This window comes from Lontra canadensis, unplaced genomic scaffold, assembly GCF_010015895.1.
Source record: "Lontra canadensis isolate GAN:19392208 unplaced genomic scaffold, GSC_riverotter_1.0 scaffold73, whole genome shotgun sequence".
Taxonomy (NCBI): domain Eukaryota; kingdom Metazoa; phylum Chordata; class Mammalia; order Carnivora; family Mustelidae; genus Lontra; species Lontra canadensis.
The window spans coordinates 10,820,780-10,838,766 of record NW_022631067.1 but is presented as its reverse complement, the minus strand read 5'-3'; the positions used below and the strand labels follow the sequence as shown (position 1 = coordinate 10,838,766).

The 17,987-nt window shown below is 37.5% G+C and overlaps 1 protein-coding gene across 4 annotated transcripts in view; it reads left to right on the top strand.

Moving 5' to 3' along the window:
• Positions 1-17,987, top strand: part of PCCA (propionyl-CoA carboxylase subunit alpha) — a 397,106-nt gene that overhangs the window by 147,948 nt on the left and 231,171 nt on the right. For all 4 annotated transcript variants that reach the window (XM_032881100.1, XM_032881099.1, XM_032881101.1 and 1 more), the window contains 4 exons: positions 2,398-2,476; positions 6,818-6,920; positions 13,654-13,748; positions 17,538-17,688. In XM_032881100.1, coding sequence (XP_032736991.1) covers positions 2,398-2,476; positions 6,818-6,920; positions 13,654-13,748; positions 17,538-17,688 — 428 coding nt within the window. The remainder of the gene's footprint in view (positions 1-2,397; positions 2,477-6,817; positions 6,921-13,653; positions 13,749-17,537; positions 17,689-17,987) is intronic.

Genomic DNA, 17,987 nt, shown 5'->3' with positions numbered 1-17,987 from the left:
GGATTTAACATCATCTGTGTGGAATATTCTTTCCCCTCTCTCCAAATGACGAGGTCTAGTTTCTCCATGGCAGGGTGGCAACATAAAAATATGATCTATCTGAAATTTAATGACTGACTTGGCATAAGAAGTTGAGTAGAAAACCTTAGCTTTATATTATTCCCAGTTATAGTTTAGAAATTACATTGAGTTGGTGACTATAGTGTCACTAGCTTATGCCAGTTTCTTCTCGCTCCCGGCTGTGCTGCACTTGGCCTCTTCCGTCAGGGAGTCCTGTCTTTCCGGGCTGCACGTGTTCCCAGGTCTGATGCTGCATCGCCTCCTGATGGGGGCCATGTTGTAATTGCCGTATCACACACTGCCCTGGTGCTTAGCAACGTCTCTCTTTTTCTGAACGTATAATAGTTTCCCGATGACAGATTACTTTTCGTGTTTTGTTTCTCCATCTAGTTTCTTGTGACCAAGGACAGTTTCCCAGTCTTATTTCAAACCTCACACATCACTGTATAGCCCAGGCCCATAGTAAATAACCAAGACGAGATTAATACTGGAATCAGAGTAACTGCAAATTTCCTAATTCTCAGAGGGAACTGAAAACAGAGATAAGGGATGTAGCTATCTTACCTCTTGTGGTTTCCTGTTTCCTGCTTATATGGATAAACAGTTTTGGAATGTGAATTGATACAACTTTTTTTTGGGGGGGGTGCTATGGATCCATTTGTTTTAATTTTTTGTGAAAACGTTTTCTCAGGCATGGCAGTTTCTCATTGTTAGATTTTATTTCTTCACTGCTCCAAAACAGGCTAATTCATCTTTAATGAGTTCAATCGGATTCCTTTATGTGACGTTCATGGTGAGGCTACAGCATGGAAGGACACACATTCCCTTCTTCTCACTCTCGTGCAGGATCTTGGATGTGCGAGAGGGACAAGCATATTTTCTCTCTAATTTATATTTTAATTCTTTTTCTTCTGCCATCCTGATGCTCTCCAGCTGGATTATTTTAGTCCTTTTTTAAAACCAATTCCTGCTATTCCTGACTAAGATGTTCAAATCCCACTCATCCTTCATAGCCTCATGTTAACGGCTCTTGCTGTCATATGTTTTCCTTAATCTCTTCTGTTACCTTCCTATGATACCTTTCTCTTCTGAATTTCCAAGGATAGAATTATTGGGTACTTCCCCCTTTTTCCTCCTAGATTCTTAGACTACCAATGTGAAAAAAGTATGTTAGTCTTTCTTTTCACTGCACTTAGCATTGCTTTTAAAATGCTGTCCCACGTAAACATAAGCAACGTCAGAATTTAAAAAAGTGAATTAATTATGAAACAGAAAGCAACTGCCATCTTAACTCCGTTGAAGTTAAGAGTGATATTTGTGGGTTGGGGTTAAAGGTCTATGACATTTGGCCCTCTCTTCCTTTTCCTCTAGGATCCTGTAGTTCTGTAGTGCTGTTTGAGCATCACAGGCTGGGAAGAGTCTTTTAAGCACTCACTGATCTTTTTCTTCAGAAAAGATCATCAACAAGTGTCTCGGACGTGAATGTATCCACCTTGTTTTTGGAAAACCTCTAAGCAAGGAGATTTTTTTTATAGCCTTTCTTGATAAATTGATGCAGGTGACTCAAGCTGTCAAAATTTTTGCCTTATAATCTAAATAGTTATTAATAATTTTATGATTTAATTTTGTTGTATAAAACTTTAGGTGGAGATCATTTGTTCAGGCCTTACTGTGTGTTTTCATCTTACTTGCTAGCGTCCACATTCCCTGTCGGATGAGTGGAAATGGTGCAGTAGCCTCTTCACCCATAACAGCAAGTCCTGGAACTTCTGTTTCCACCCATAGTACAATAACTGTGTGACTTGATTTCCTCCCACATCATTGTGTCAGTTCTTGCCGATAAAAACTGTGGGGGTTTTCTGTGACTTTTCAGATAAAAATGCCTCAAATACTGTAAATCATTACTTTTGGAAAAGGGAATTTAATTTGTCCTGCATGCAGACAGCACTTTTGGGGACTATTGTATGTGTATGTATATGTTTGATATTATTTAAAAGTTGCTTCTTATCTTTGTTTAACTAATACTATATCTACTTCTGTTTTTGGACTCTATTGTCAAACAACTTATTTATGTTTCCTTAGCTTTTTATTTCATTACTGGGGAAAATGTTGTATTTATTTGATACAAACAGTCCTTTTCTTTTGAAATGATAACACTCTTTGTTTTTAAAATATATATGAGATCATTACACTGGTGCTATTTTCCTGACACTAAAAAGGAACTTTTAAATAAATTAGTTATTGTCTTCTGCGTTATTGAACATGTGGTCAGTTGTCATGTTCATGCATCCAGATGATCAAAGTCTGAACTTCTGTCTAATTCTTCCCTGCTGTTAGGCTACCCTGTCATGATCAAGGCCTCAGCAGGTGGTGGTGGGAAAGGCATGCGAATCGCCTGGGATGATGAAGAGACCAGGTGAGGTGCCGTCCAAAATATACTTTGATGAAAACTGCAGTTACTAGAGTTTTATTAAACTGACAAACAGATACCAAAAGTGGAACGGAATAATTACAGTAACCATCTCATTTTTACTCTTTTAGGTGGGAAGAAAATAGAAATTATGCTGAAAACTTCCTTGTTTATATTCTGTTGATGATTATTCTGATATTGAAAGGCTTTTTTACTTTCTTAAGCATTAACAAAGGATTGTCTTTTTGTTTTTACAGTATATTTTAAAAAATTATGGTCATGATTCTATTTTCTAGACAAAAGCTACTAACGTTTGATGCTGTATATTCTGAATGTGGGCAGAGATTTGAAACAGTCACATTTAAAAGGCAGTCATGATTTCATTTGCTTATGTGTTACTCAGTGCACACTTACTTTCCATCGCTTGTCTATAAAAATAGCAAACTACTTTGATAATTTTTGACCATGGAATATATTTCCTTTTGAATTTGAAACTACTAAATGTCCTTTATATGCAGTGCACTCTGTTGTAAAGGTAGACCACTTTCTTTTAGCATACTAGTTTCAGAAACAAAAGTAACTCTTTAAAAACAGTTTAAAAAGCCCAGTGCATTGTTTACATGATTAGAAAATCATTTTTTGAAAAACTGCCTAGTACAAACAGGTTTTAGGGGATTCTCTTTAGGTTTGCGTTTTTATTAATTTTCACATTTGGCAGAAGAGTTTTTTGTCTTTTTTTTTTTTGGGCGGGGTGGGGAGGGTCGGAGGAGTCAAAAAATGACTTTATCATGTTATGATATCATGTTATGTTGCCTTTCAGTGCTCTTACTCTACCCAGAAGTATTGTGGTCTTCCAGATGGTTCTCCTTTCTCCCTTTCCCTTGCTTTTCCTTTCCTCCCCACTCCCCCAGTCTCTCAAAGACAGAGGTCCAGAGCAGTTGGTGCAAAAGTTGTCCAGTATAAACCTAGTTCAGAAATTAGGTTCTCAAGTGAATAAGGTAAAAATGTCCTTGAGGCAATACATTACCCTTTAAAATCTCTTGGGAGGACACCAGGTTGCAGACTTGCACAGATGGTTTTATCTCTGCTAGAAAATTGTCTCAGAGCACCGTTGTTTCTTTGGTTGAGCACCAGAGAAAGTAATCGGTTGTGTTGTGGGGTGGCGAGAGATGATGTACTACTCTTTAAACCCCAGCTTTACTCTTAGTGACAGTGGTAGCAGAGACGGACTGCATGAATTCACTCATTGCATGGACTGACGATACTTGTTGAGAACCTGTGTGGCAGTCACTGTTTTAGTAGTGCTCCTGAATACAGCAATGAACAAAAAACAGAGTCAGTCTTTGCTCTGTGAAGTTTATACACTAGATCATGAGTTCTTAACCTTTGAGTTCCTAGTCCCATAAAATTCAGAGGAGTTTTATGCATCTGGAAGAGAGAAAAAAGAACCTATTTCTTTCACTTGCCTCTAACTGGAATTTAGTGTTTCCTCCAGTGTAGGCAATGAACTACAAGAGTAGTAGTATCTTTGGAACTTTCTACCGCTTTGGAAATCACATATCTTCAGCAACTGTAATGTGCTAATATATCTCTAAGTAACAGTGATTAGATTTGTTGTTGGAGCTTATTATGAGTAAAGAACCCCATCCATATATTATATACCAAATTTGCTTTTAGAAAATAATTTCAATCCTGTATTTCAATATAATTTGTTTTCTCTGCAGTCCTATACATTTTCTTTTCTTGCACTGTAAGCCTTACTTTGAGAAGTTCCTGTGCTGCATGATTAGGCAAAAGTGTTCTCTAGAGTAAACACACGGAATGGGAGATAATGCTGTGGCCATCTTTGGAAAAAACGATCTGTTTACTCTAACTTCTGGATAGGGAAGAATGACGTGGTAAGGATATTAAACACAACTTAATGGTTTTATAGGAGATAAGTATTTTACAAACTGTAACTTTTTCTTTCTTGTGTGACCCTTTTTGTATGGCACTTACATAGCAATTAAGCTTAGCATTTATTTTTCATTATTCTTCTTGGGATCTTGGGTTTCTTCTCCCTCATTGCTCTACGGCTTACTGTTAGCAACATGTTTTATGGTGAAGATAACTCTTCAGTTTCTTGGCATTGAGATTTGCTGTGCTGCTGTTAACCAATGAATTTTAATGTAGCATTTGGTATTTTCAGAAATCACTGTGTTCACTCATACAGTGGGCATCTTTTAGAGATTAAATTTTCTGTCTAAAATATTGTTCTCAATTTGATAAAAGTCGCTCTGTAGCCCCTGTTACTTTGGAAGAATCTAAACTACAGAAAAGTTGAGAGAATATAGAGTCACCAGTTGCTAAAGTGCCACGTTGTATGTACTCCTTCCTTTCTCATTTCTTGGGGGGGGGGGATTTTTTTTGCATGATCCACAAAAATTTTAGCCGCCTTTGGAAGGAAAGCCTTGTAGCCAGTAACTGCTTTATTATTTTATTCTGAGGAGTGTGTCCCTCTTGGAACATCTCTTTTAAGTGTTTTCAGGAAAGTAGCATCTATGGCTTTATCTTGGAATCTAGAACATCTCAAAGACTTATTATTATTTTTTTTAAACAGTGTTTGTTATTGTATATTAAATTAGGGTGAGAATCAGGAAGGTTGTTGGTAGACTCATGTTTTCATATTAACTTCTGGCTTTCTTTTCCCTGTCCGCATTTCAATGAAATAAGGCGCAATGGAAAATTGACCACGTTTACATTTTGGAATACCCCTGCTAGCCTTTGCGTGCTTTGAGAGCAGTTTCTGCTTTATTTTTGTATTCCCACCACCTAAATATGCCGCGGGCTCATGGTTTCATGATGAGTAAAAAACTTGTTGAATCAGTGTGTAACTGAGCATAACAAATGTTTTTAAAAAAGTAGTTTTCCGTGAGCTCCAAAATATCCTGGTGATGCTTTTGAATGTGATCATTTATTTGGGTAATTTTGATTTTTTTCTCTAGCATTCTTGGTTTAAATGCAACATGAAAGCCCTTAGTCATTACAGCAGAGACAAACTGTAATGAGCTTTGTTTTTTCTTTGTGAATCATCATACCCCATCTAATAAAAAGTTGATCATATGGTACTGGAAACAATAATTCATTGTGCGTTAGTTTCTTTGAGGTTTGCAGTCTCCAGAGGTCTAAAAACTCCATTCCCCTAAATCAAAGAAGTAACAGAGGACTAAGAAAACTTGATACCTTTTCTCTGAGAACTCTGAGAAACGGGAATTGTTGCAATATGTTTTGAATTTATCTTCTGGTCATTGTTTACTTGCTGTGTTGTATTTTTTAAGCACAAAAACAAATGTGGCGTTTATTTTTAATAATGCCAGTGCTCCCTTCGGCAGCACATATATTTCTAATAATGCCAGATGGAATGTTTGCAAATTAAAAGGTTGGACGAATTTTAATGTTGTATTTAAGTATAGATATTTAATCTGAAGATTAAGAAACTATTAGTGATATGTAAAAAGAATTAAACTACATTCTGAATATGTCAGTGAGTGGACAATAATATACTCAGTTTTAGTTAAGCAAGTGAGCATTTTTTTTGCAAGTGTGCATTTTTAATAGTGAGCCCATTTCATAGTATATGAATTTGGTGAGTGTATTTTAATTATAACAATTTAAATTATTGTAATTTGGGAAGAAAATGGATAAACCTATAATTATATCCATATTTTTATTTTCAAAAATTGTACTTTTATCTTTTAATGATTAATTTTGAACAATTTCAAAAGAAAGTTATAATGATGTGTATGGGTATGTGAGGGCTGTTATATTTATGTGTGTATATTTAAAATATCATGAAAAATATCATAAAATGTTCTTGAGGATCCTCCTCTTGTATGTTCATTCTCACTGAGTATTTCGTTATAGTTTTGCCCCAGTCATGCCGTTGGCCAAGTTGGCCCTTTGCATTTTTGTGTATGTATTCTGACTCTTGAGTCAAATGAATATGCATTGAAAAAATTTTTTATTAGTGGAATTTAAATATGTTAGGGGTGAGGAAATGGAATTTTTTGTGGTTTATTAAAAACACCTAATTTTTAACAGTTGGTGAACTAAGTATTGGTATTCCTATTTCATTATATAATCTAGGGTCTGGGAATTTAAATCATTAACCCCGGGTCACAAAGCTGGTGAGTGTAGGAGTTGTTGGTCAATGAAAGTCAATTTAGTTATTTGTGCATTAAGTGAATTTTTCTTTGCTTTGTTCATAAACCAAAATAAATATTTAAGTGCTTTGTTTTCTTTTATATTGAGGGCTGTATTTGCTTTGTTAGTTTGATTGTCCGCCCCCCCCTTTTTTTTTTAAATTAGGGATGGCTTTAGATTTTCATCTCAAGAAGCTGCTTCTAGTTTTGGTGATGATAGACTACTAATAGAAAAATTTATCGATAACCCTCGTCATATAGAAATCCAGGTTGGTACATCTTAAGATGCTTTCTTATTATGACTTAAAAAAAATCATTTCTTTCTTCCATTTAGAATGATTGTGAATTGTTCTGATATGCTTTAATAACTTCAGAATAGAAAATTTACATGAATTGATCACTTCCCTTGGGAATCTGGTATACTTCTCATCAAAGTGCCAGAATGTTGGTTAGCATAGGGAGGGATACAAAAATCCTGCAAAGAAACAGTTCCAAGCTGTCTGACCAAGCTATAAACATAGCATCTAGAGAGATTCATTCAGTCCCATTCTGAGACTGGGCCATGACAGGGCTTGCTTCCCTTTTTTTTTTTTTTTTTTTTTGAAGTGCTTGATCTGGACTCCTATCATTTCGATTCACCAAATGTCTGCATGGCTCACTGAGACAGACATTCTTCTAGGAGCTGCTAGTATAGAGATGAGTAAATAATTTTTTCTATTCAGATTAAGGTTTTAATCTAACTGCTAAAGTAGTTGTGGGGTGTGGATTTTAGCAAGACAAAAAAATTGGTTTTCTGAAATAACACGTGGAAGAAGACAGGGTCTCCTGAAGTTTTCATTTCTGTTAAGAATGTCTTCTGTTAAGAACCTTATGGCTGTGAATTGAATTAAAATTGATAAAATGTAAACACCAAATTTGAAATCCTCCTGAAGTTTAAGTATTGTTTTACTTATATTGAGAATTTATAGATATACTTATAGAATATATGTATATTCTATGTATATATAGAATATATAGAGAACAGAGAGCCACAAAGTTAAAATAATAGGTTATTTGCTGCCCTTGCCCTTTCCGATGAGGCATAATAAAAGTCTTCAATTTTGTCATTGTGGTTTTTTAAATTAATTATAATTTTACATAGCCTTTTTAAAGATTTTATTTATTTATTTGAGAGAGAGAGTGAGGGAGAGAGAGCACAAGCTGGCAGGGGGCAAAGGGAGAGGGAGGCACCGACCTCTCTCACCCCCCTCCCCTGGAGCCCAATGTGGGGCTTGATCCCAGGACCCTGAGATCATGACCTGAGCTGACAGCAGGTGCTTAACTGACTGAGCCACCCAAGTGCCCTAGATATTTTTTATGGGTAGAAGATCTTCATCTAGATCCTCCAGTTTTCCAGAGTGGGAAAAAATGTGCAAATATATCTAATCAGCACGTAGTCTTAAAACATTGAATGTAGTGTATTTCTGAAATTAGTGGGGTTTTTTGTTGTTGGTGGTGGTTTTTTGTTTTAGATATTCTGAAGTGAGATATCACATCTCTTCAGTAAAGTCCACAAATCTTAAGGGTACAACTCAATAAATTCCCATGCATGCATGTATAGCTAGCTGTATAGCAGCCATCCAGATCTGCATATAGCACATTTCTGTGACATCAGAAGATTTCTTCATACAGTTTCCCATTTGGTCCCTCCGCTTGGCCGCCAAAGTACCTCCTGTTCTAACACTACAGAGTATTTCTGCCTGTATTTAAATTTACATAGATGAAGTCATACAACGTATTTTGGTTATGTCTGACTTCTTTTATACAACATCATATCTTTGAGATTTTTCCATGAGGCTGTCTGTTACTGTTAACTCTAAAAAAATTGCTCAGTGATATTTCATTGTTTGAATACCCTGCAATTTACCCATTTTTCTGTTGGTGGATCATCAGGGTGTTTCCAGCTTTTTGATATCATGAATACATTGTTACGTCTTTTTACGGACATACACATATTTTTTTTAGATACACTGAGGAGAAGTATTATTGGATTATATGGTAATGTTATGTTTAGGTCTGGTAAATACTGTATTGCTCTGTGTGTGTGTGTGTGTGTGTGTGTGTGTGTGTGTTCAAAGTATGCTTCCCACCCAGCATGGGCTGGAACTCATGACCTTGAGATCAGGAAATATGCTTCACTGACTGAGCCAGCCAGGTGCCCCTCTCCTTTATGTTTTGGATATTAACCCTTATTATTAAACATAATTTGCAACATCTCCTCCCATTCAGTAGGTTACCTTTTTTCTTGTTGATGGTTTCCTTTGCTGTGCAAAAGGTTTTTAGTTTGGAGTAGTCCCAGTAGTTTATTTTTGCTTTTGTTTCCCTTGCTTTAGGGGACATATCTAGAAAAATGTTGCTGTGGTTGATGTCAGGGAAATTACTGCCTGTGTGTTCTCTTCTAGGATTTGTATGGTTTCAAGCCTCACATTTAAGTCTTTAATTCATTTGGAGTTTATTTTTGTGTATGGCGTTAGAAAGTGGTCCAGTTCTATTCTTTTAATGGAACTGTCCAGTTTTTCCAACACCATTAACTGAAGAGACTATCTTTTCCCCATTGTATAATCTTGTCTCCTTTGTCATATTTCTTGATATGCTGTTCTGTTGATGTATATGTCTGTTCTTTTGACGGTACCATACTGTTTTGATTACTGTAGCTTTGTAGTATATCTTGAAATCTGGGATTGTGATACTTTCAGCTTTGTTGTTCTTAAAATTGCCTTGGCTATTTGCGGTCGTTTGTGATTCATACAGATTTTAAGATTATTAGTTTTAGGTCTGTGGAGAATGCTGTTGGTATTTTGGTAGAGATTGCATGAAATCTGTAGATGGCTTAGAGTACTATGGATATTTAACAATATTCTTTCAGTCCACGAGCGTGGAATAGCTGTATATTTGTTTGAGTCATCTTCAGTCTCTTTTAACAGCGTTTTATAGTTTCCCGAGTGCGGGTCTTTCACCTCCTCGTTTAATTTTGTTCCTTGGTATTTTATTCTTCTTAGTGTAATTGTAAATGGAATTGTCTTCTTAATTTCTCTTTCTGCTACTTCATTATTGTATGGAAATGCAGCTGGTTTCTGTATATTAATTTTGTATCCTGCAACTTTACTGAATAAATAGAGATACAAAAGTGTAGGTGTTGAGTAGTCTCTTGGATATTTATTTAAGTCTGTAACTTAGGGGAGATATTTGGGCTGCCCTTTCTGTACGATTGTACAAGCAAAATTAATTTACCGCTTCTCTGTATTCCCCACCTGTTCCATATTTGTTAGATGACCATTGATTTTTATCTTGAATTGTCTGACTTTTTGAATAGACCAAGAAGGCAGTTGAAGGCAGTCAGTAGGTCTTATTCATTTGCTGGTCCCAGCAACCAGGCCATTGTCTTTGACATTGCTAATACTTGATAAGTGTTTGTCAGATTGTGTTAAGTAATTATAGATCTACATCAGCTTTTAGTTTATTTTCATTAGCTATCCTATATAATCTAGGTGATAATTTTAAACATAAGTGAAAGTGTCTCCTAGTAACTTAAATCGGTAACATAGGTATTTGCCATATCTGGTCTATGCTTGGAAGTTTTTGTTAAATTATTTTCCTCAGGTTTCATGTATTTAATTAAATATGAGGGAATTTGTGTTCATAATAAAGGATATACAATGAAAAGTGAGCATTCCTTTCACCTGTGTTCCAAGTCCCCTGGTCTCTGTCCCTAGAAGCAGGCACTGTTATATCCTGCTATTTTTTTACCTATTTTTCACATGCTGTGTCCTTTCTTATGCTAAGACTGCACTGGTGGTGGCAGTGGCACCACTCTGTGTGGTTTAACCCGTGTTTCTGCACCTGGGCACTCCTGGCATTTTGTGGGTTAGATCCAGGGTTACTAAATGGCTTGCATTTTGTGGACACCCTGTTATCTGTTATCATGAAGCTTTTTCCAGTAAGCAGTATATTTGGGAGATTTTTCCACATTGAGGGCCTGCACATTGTAAAAAGCTATATTAAAAGTAAAAGAAAACAGAACAAAACTCACGATGGGGTACTGTCTTACTGGCTCAGTCAGTGGAGCGTGACTCTTGGTCTCCAGGTTGTGAGTTCACACCCCACCCTGGGTATAGAGATTACTTAAAAAATAAAATCTTAAAAACAAAACAAAACAAAACTCATGAGGGATTTAAGTATTAACTTCCCTTAAAGGCACTCTTTATATCGTCTAGTCACTCAGTCTTTTTATTTCGTGGAATAAATCACTGTCAAATTATTTTTGTTGAGGGATGCTTAGGTGGCTCAGTTGGTTAAGTAGCCAATTATTTATTTTTTTTAAAGGTTTTATTTATTTATTTGTTAGAGAGAGAGAGAGAGAGCGCGAGCAAGCACAGGCAGACAGAGAAGCAGACAGAGGCAGAGGGAGAAGCAGGCTCCCTGCTGAGCAAGGAGCCTGATGTGGGACTCGATCCCAGAACACTGGGATCATGACCTGAGCTGAAGGCAGCCGCCCAACCAACTGAGCCACCCAGGTGCCCCGCCAAGTATTTATTTACTATGATTTTAAAAAATTTATGAGAGAGGATGAGCAGGGGGAGGGGCAGAGGGAGAGTGACAAGCAGACTCTCCCCTGGGCAGGGAACCTCTGTTGGGGGGTGGGGGGAGGACTCAGTCCCAGTACTCTAAGATCATGACCTGAGCCAAAGGCGTATGTTTAACTGACTGAGCAACCAGGGGCTCCATGCAGCTGACTCTTGATTTCTGCTCATGATCTCAGGGTCCTGGGCTCAACATCTGGGTCAGGCTCCATGCTCAGTGGGGAGTCGCCTTGAGGATTCTCTCTCCTCCTCACTCTGCCTCTCTACCTCCTTTAAAAATCTTTTTAAAGATTCATAAGTGAATCTTTAAAAATACTATTTTTGTTGAATGCTTAGGAAATAACATTTTTTTTTTTTCTTTTCGTAAGAGAGAGATTGCTCAAGGAATGGGGCAGTGGGAGAGAGAGAATCTTACACAGGCTCCACAGCCACTGGGGACAGTCTCACAACTCTGGGATCTTGACCCAAGCCAAAATCAAGTTGGTTGCTTAACCAGCTGAGCCACCCAGATGACCCCATGACAAGATTTTTTAAAAAAGAATTAGGAGACTAAGTGGACTTTAGGGACTTTAGGAGAAAACAAATATAATTCTATATATGAATCTAATATGTTATAGTTAGAAATATTTCTGAGAATTCTTGGGCATCATGGCTTTATTTCTTGGACACACAGTCTGCTTTCGGTTCCTTGTCAACTAGGATGAAAAGAAGTAGAATAAATTTAGTGTTAAAGTATTTTTTAGTGTTAAAGTGTTTTTTAGGCAGTACTTCATGCAGCCACCTTTGAGACTTAAAAATGAAATTGCAACTTTTTGGCATTTCATTACTGCAGTATTTCCCTTTGCTTGGAATCATTCTTGAGGTTTAGATAGGTTTTATTACTAAAAATTAAGTTTACATTCATATGTTAACTACTCATTTTATTGTTCACTATTGTTTACATGCTCTTTTTTTGGTTTTATATTTTTAGCACCATATATAATACTAAGATGATACATTGCTATTTATAACCCGTAAGGAAGAAAACTGACTTGCACAGAGAAGTTGCATAGCAATTCTCAGTTAAAATAATTGCCCAGGGGCGCCTGGGTGGCTCAGTGGGTTAAAGCCTCTGCTTTCAGCTCAGGTCATGATCCCGGAGTCCTGGAATCCAGAGCCCCGCATTGGGCTCTCTGCTCAGCAGAGAGAGAAGCCTCCTTCTCTCTCTGCCTGCCTCTCTGCCTACTTGTAATCTCTTGTCTGTCAAATAAATAAATAAATAAATAAAATCTTTAAAAAAAATTGTTGCCTAGCCTTTTGGCTTCTAGAATAGCCTTTACTTCTGTGAACTTAATATATGCATTCAGTAATATGTAACTACTCCTTAATCATGAAGATAGAGTAATCTATTCCTAGAAGCAAACATTCTGTGCAAAAATACTAACCAAGAGCATGCTTCAGGGTTACCAGATTTAGCTGAGAAGATACATGTTAAATTTGAATTTCAGATAAACAGTATTTTTTTTTAAAGTGGAAATATGTCCCAATAAGTATTTGGGACCTATTTTTATTAAGATTTTTTGTTGTTTATTTGAAATTCAAATTCACTGGTGCCAGGGTGGCTCAGTTGGTTAAGCCTCCAACTTTTGATTTCAGCTCAGGTCAGGATCTCAGGGCCGTGAGATTGAGCCGTGTGTCTGGCCCTGTGCTCAGTGGCAAGTGTGCTGGAGATTCTTTGTCTCTCCCTCTGCCCTGCCCCTACTCATGTGTGCACTCTCCCTAGAAATAAACAAACAAGTCTTTGAAATTCACATTCATCTGTGAATGTCCTGTTATTTTAGCTAGCAACTCCAGCTTATTTCTCAGTATTACAAATGGGAAAAATCATAGTGTGTTACATGTTAATACCAGACCTTTTGTCAGTTTCTATAACAAAAATAAAGCACAGTAAAAGCATCCTATATAAGAACAGAGTAATATTGGATGTAAATAAAATAGAATTTCCTGATCAACAGACACTTAATTATGTTAAAAACAAACAGGTGTTTGTAGTAACACAGTTTTCCTAAAGCACCACGGATATCTAGAATGTATATTCTCTTTCTTGACACTCCATGTCCTTCACAAAATCTGTACAATTGATGTTACATTCCCAATGTACTGAGTGAAATATCATGTGAGAATTTTTTCCTCAAGTCTTTCTAAAAGAGTTTAGTGAGTTTCGGGATTATAAATTATGTTTTCTTCTATTAACATCAACCAAAAGAGGAGCATAATTGAGAGGTACATGTGTTTTGGGGGGTTCGAGTGGTAAAAACCAAGGGGTGTTGCACAGTGGAAATGTTAATCGGACACACACTGGCGGTATGAGTGCGCAGGTGTTCAAACGGTATCACTCTGCCAGGTTTTAGGTGACCAACACGGGAGTGCTCTGTGGCTCAACGAAAGGGAATGCTCAGTTCAGCGAAGACATCAGAAAGTGGTGGAGGAAGCACCGAGGTAAGCGCCTCCCCAGTGGCCGCTCAGAATGGAGTGTTTCGTGGAGCGGACTTCTTCCCCATTGTATTGGTTGAAACTGCTTCAGTAGCGATTTGGTGGGATTGTCATGGTAGAGTCTATTAGTGAGTATTTTTATAATCAAGAATTTGTCACTCGGTTTTCCTCAGTCCTTCAGTGCATGACACGTGAGAGACTACTTGGGGGAAAAAGGGGGCTTTGTTAGAGGAGAGAGTTGGGTGGATAGCCGGCTATGACTTCATGAGCTTCTAGGTAGCCGGGACCCTGCTGGTGTTTCTGGGCTTGCCGAATGTCTGGGGATACATACCTTTAGGATCTTCTGTTGGTGAAGGCTTCATAAAATTGATCCTGAAGTTTTGAATTTATCCTACCTTCAGAGCATGGATTTTAGGAATTCCCTGATTTATCAGTTTTGAGTTCTTCTCCAAGTTACCTTTAGACTGTGTTTAGTGTAGCAGTTTCATGGAACTTCATTTCTAATTTGATGCTAGGTTGATATTTGTATACATTGTAGTTGCTCTGCATTCTTAAAAGTCCCCCAGTTGAATCTACGTTGTTATTTTTAATAATCAGGCGATAAAGAGGGTAGCCAGTTGTAATTCAGTCATACCAGTGTGCCTTGATATGTATGTATAATTTCTTTTTTTTTTTTTTAAAGATTTTATTTATTTATTTGACAGAAAGAGAGCGATCACAAGTAGGCAGAGAGGCAGACAGAGAGAGAGGGGGAAGCAGGCTCCCCACTGAGCAGAGAGACTGATGCGGGGCTCGATCCCAGGACACTGGGATCATGACCTGAGCCGAAGGCAGAGGCTCAACCCACTGAGCCACCCAGGCGCCCCCGTATGTATAATTTCTATAAAGAGTAGGTGTGAATGTGAGTGAATTTTTAAATTACAGGGTAATGGTCCAAAGCAAGCCCTGCTTTAATTATATTGGGTTTTAAACATATAGTATGGTGTGGTAGTTTTAAAACATGGTTCCCAAGTTTTTTGCCACTTCTCTTGATGAGCGGAGGTAGGGATCTTTGTATACCCTCCCTTGATTCTGTGCTCCGAGAATAGACTGCATGGGAGCAATGCTGTGTGCAGGCCTTAGGAAGCTGCCAGCTTCCATTTCCTGCCCCTTGGGGAACTCAGCTTGAAATCCAGTCACTGGGCGATGAAGAACAGCCCACTGCAGCATACGTGGGGCATGACCCTACCTCATGGCCCAACACCAGGATGTAAGGGGAAGGAGAAGAAAAGGCAAAAGGAATGTTGTACCTGTATGTTTAAGGAAGGGCCCCAGAACCTACAAGTGCTGATTCCTTGGTGGTGATCTGAAGTTAGGGACTTCGCTAGGGAAGTTGGGAAATGTCTTTTCAAAATGAAGTAACCATGTACTCTGCTAAAATTCTAGTTGTGTGGAAGCAGGGTACATTGCTGGTGGAACAGGATTATCTCTGACACACCACTTCTGTAGTTTTGTGTCTTCTTCTTATTCTGTCCAATGTAATTAACTTTTTCTTTTTAAACCCATTCAGGTTTTACCTGCGATAAAAATCTTTCACAGACTGGGAACCTTGAGCTATTATTTTGTTTCCTCTTTCTCTAGAAATAAAGTCTTTCATATGAACTCATCTATTAATTGAGAGAAAAAGAGGAAACTTTAAAGCAGTAGGGACAAAAACAAAAAGAAACCCCCAGATGAGAACTGGTCATTAATAGTGACTTGTTAGGTATTTGTATATTATTATTTGTAAAATCTTAAATAAGTGGAATATTCAGTTTTCAGTTTCTAGAATAGGAATTTACTGCTGTGTTTTGAGTGCCGTGATGAGGTCGCTTACAGCTCTGAGTGTTACTAGCAGAGTTTATGACAAGAGAAAGGACAAGGTCAGATAGTACAAAAATAGTTTTACTCCAGTGTCTTTGAGATTCTCCAAATATTATGATGTTAATTTTGGGGTTCGTTCTTTCTTTCTTCTTTTTTTCTTTTGGTATTAATTTTGTCAGTTATCATTGAAATGTCATCTATGCCTATATCCATTAGGTTGATGCAGAACTGTCATTTATGATAGGTAAATAAGATTCAGAATACCTAAGTTCAATGATTAATCCTAAACACCAAAAGGGACACGGTTAGGAGGTACACTTCCCACTCGTGAAGTATTCATGCCTCCCCCTCCCCCAGTCCAACCTGAAATCTATTCAGGGTTCTAGGTCTAGCCAGCAGTTTATGAAAAATAGAAATATAATGCAGATGTTAAAATGGTGTGCAACTCTGGGATTGAACTCAGATTGTGAGAAAGGAGAGGAAAAGGAGCAGATCCTTATCTTAGAAAAAGGGGATGAGAGCATTACAAGTTAAAAGAACTGTAAAGATGTAAAAATAAATAAGCGAATGGAGTGGCTGGACCTTATTTGAGTTCTGACTCAATGATACTACCTGAAAAAAATGGAAATGATAGGGAGATTTGAATACTAACTGGATATTAAATGCCATTAAGAAGTTCTGACTAATGTTTTAAGTGTAATTATGTTACAAATGTTAATAGAAACAGATATGGAAGTTTCTGTAGATGAAATGATATCTAATTTGGGATTTGATTTAAAATAAAATTTGTAAAAAACAAAAAACAGAAAACAGGTGGGTCTGGTTGAAAAGAAGATGTGTGGTGTAGACAAAACCGGCTGTGTATTAATAATTGTTCCACGTGGGAACCAGGTGCAGAGAAGTTTATTGTGCTCTTCCATAATAAAGATTCTATAAAAATCACCTAAACCTTGATCCATAAGGTTTAATCCATGAAGAGAAAAGTAATCAATGTTCTATTTCTTAGAGCCTTTCTTGCATAGAAGCAAAATATGTGAAAATACACAAATATTCTTTTTTTTTTTAGGGTTTATTGAAGACATTTGAGCTTTTTTTGCCTGCTGGAGGGTAATTTGATATCGTGAAACCAGAGTTTTGAGGATTCACTAGATGTACAGTCAGTTCTTATCACAGAGTCACTGCGAGCCCTGAATGAGTGAATACATAGGGGAAGTATGGAGTTAGTCCCGTGAGCCTCTAGTCAGGACGTTTTAATCAGTAGGTAACCCCGATGAAAACATCCTGACATACCCTTGTTTTATCTATGTTTCTGTTGAAAGCTGCCTTACTTAGTGCGTGTTGTTGATTCATTACTGAACTCCCCGTCCCGGTCAGGGCTTGCCTGATGGCAGCTCATCCAGCGCATGTGTTCTCCCTAAGGCGTGTCTCCCCACTTGAGCTTAGGGAAGTTCTGAATATAGATGTTATGTTCTACTGGTTGAAACAACTACTTGTGCTAAAATGGATGGAAATCGCACCGTCATGTGGAAAGTTCACATGCTAGTTTTATAAAAATCTGAAGCTGACTTATGTAAACATGTTAGGCTTGATAATACAAAAAGCCTGTGTTATAAACATATGTAAAGCATATGGTATAAAATCTTAAATTGATACAGATGATCGCATTTGAGTAGCCTTTAAGAAGAAAAAATTTTTTAAAAAAATTTATTTGACAGACAGAGATTACAAGTAGGCAGAGAGGCAGGCAGAGAGAGAGGAGGAAGCAGGCTCCCATTGAGTAGAGAGCCTGATGTGGGGCTCGATCCCAGGACCCTGAGACCATGACCCGAGCTGAAGGCAGAAGCTTTAACCAACTCAGCTACCCAGGGGCCCCGCCTTTAAGAAAATTTTTATATGGTGCATGCAAGAGGTGACTTTTGTTCAAAATGTTGATTACTCTTTCTGCATTCGTAGCATTTTTCTGGATTCGGAGACTCGAAGAGCAATGGGAGAACAAGCTGTAGCTCTTGCCAAAGCAGTGAAATATTCCTCTGCTGGGACCGTGGAATTCCTTGTGGACTCAAAGAAGAATTTTTATTTCTTGGAAATGAATACGAGACTCCAGGTAACTTTTTCATTCCTCACCTGGCCTCTTTACTTTCCCCTTCCTCTCCCACTCCTTTTTGTTTTTATGAAAGTCAAAAGTCCACCTTCATAAAGTGTTAAATAAAGATCTCATATTTTTATGCTTGTGCTAAGATATCTGTTGGGAATGACTGGTAAGTATCAGGTAGTTTAATGGTCAGTGTCTAGCCCTTCTGCCTCATTACTGTTAACACTCTATACTGGAAATTCCACTTTGGTTCTTTCACACCTCTCTTGATGACTTGTCTCAGTCAGGGGTTCATGTGCTATTAAGAGAAC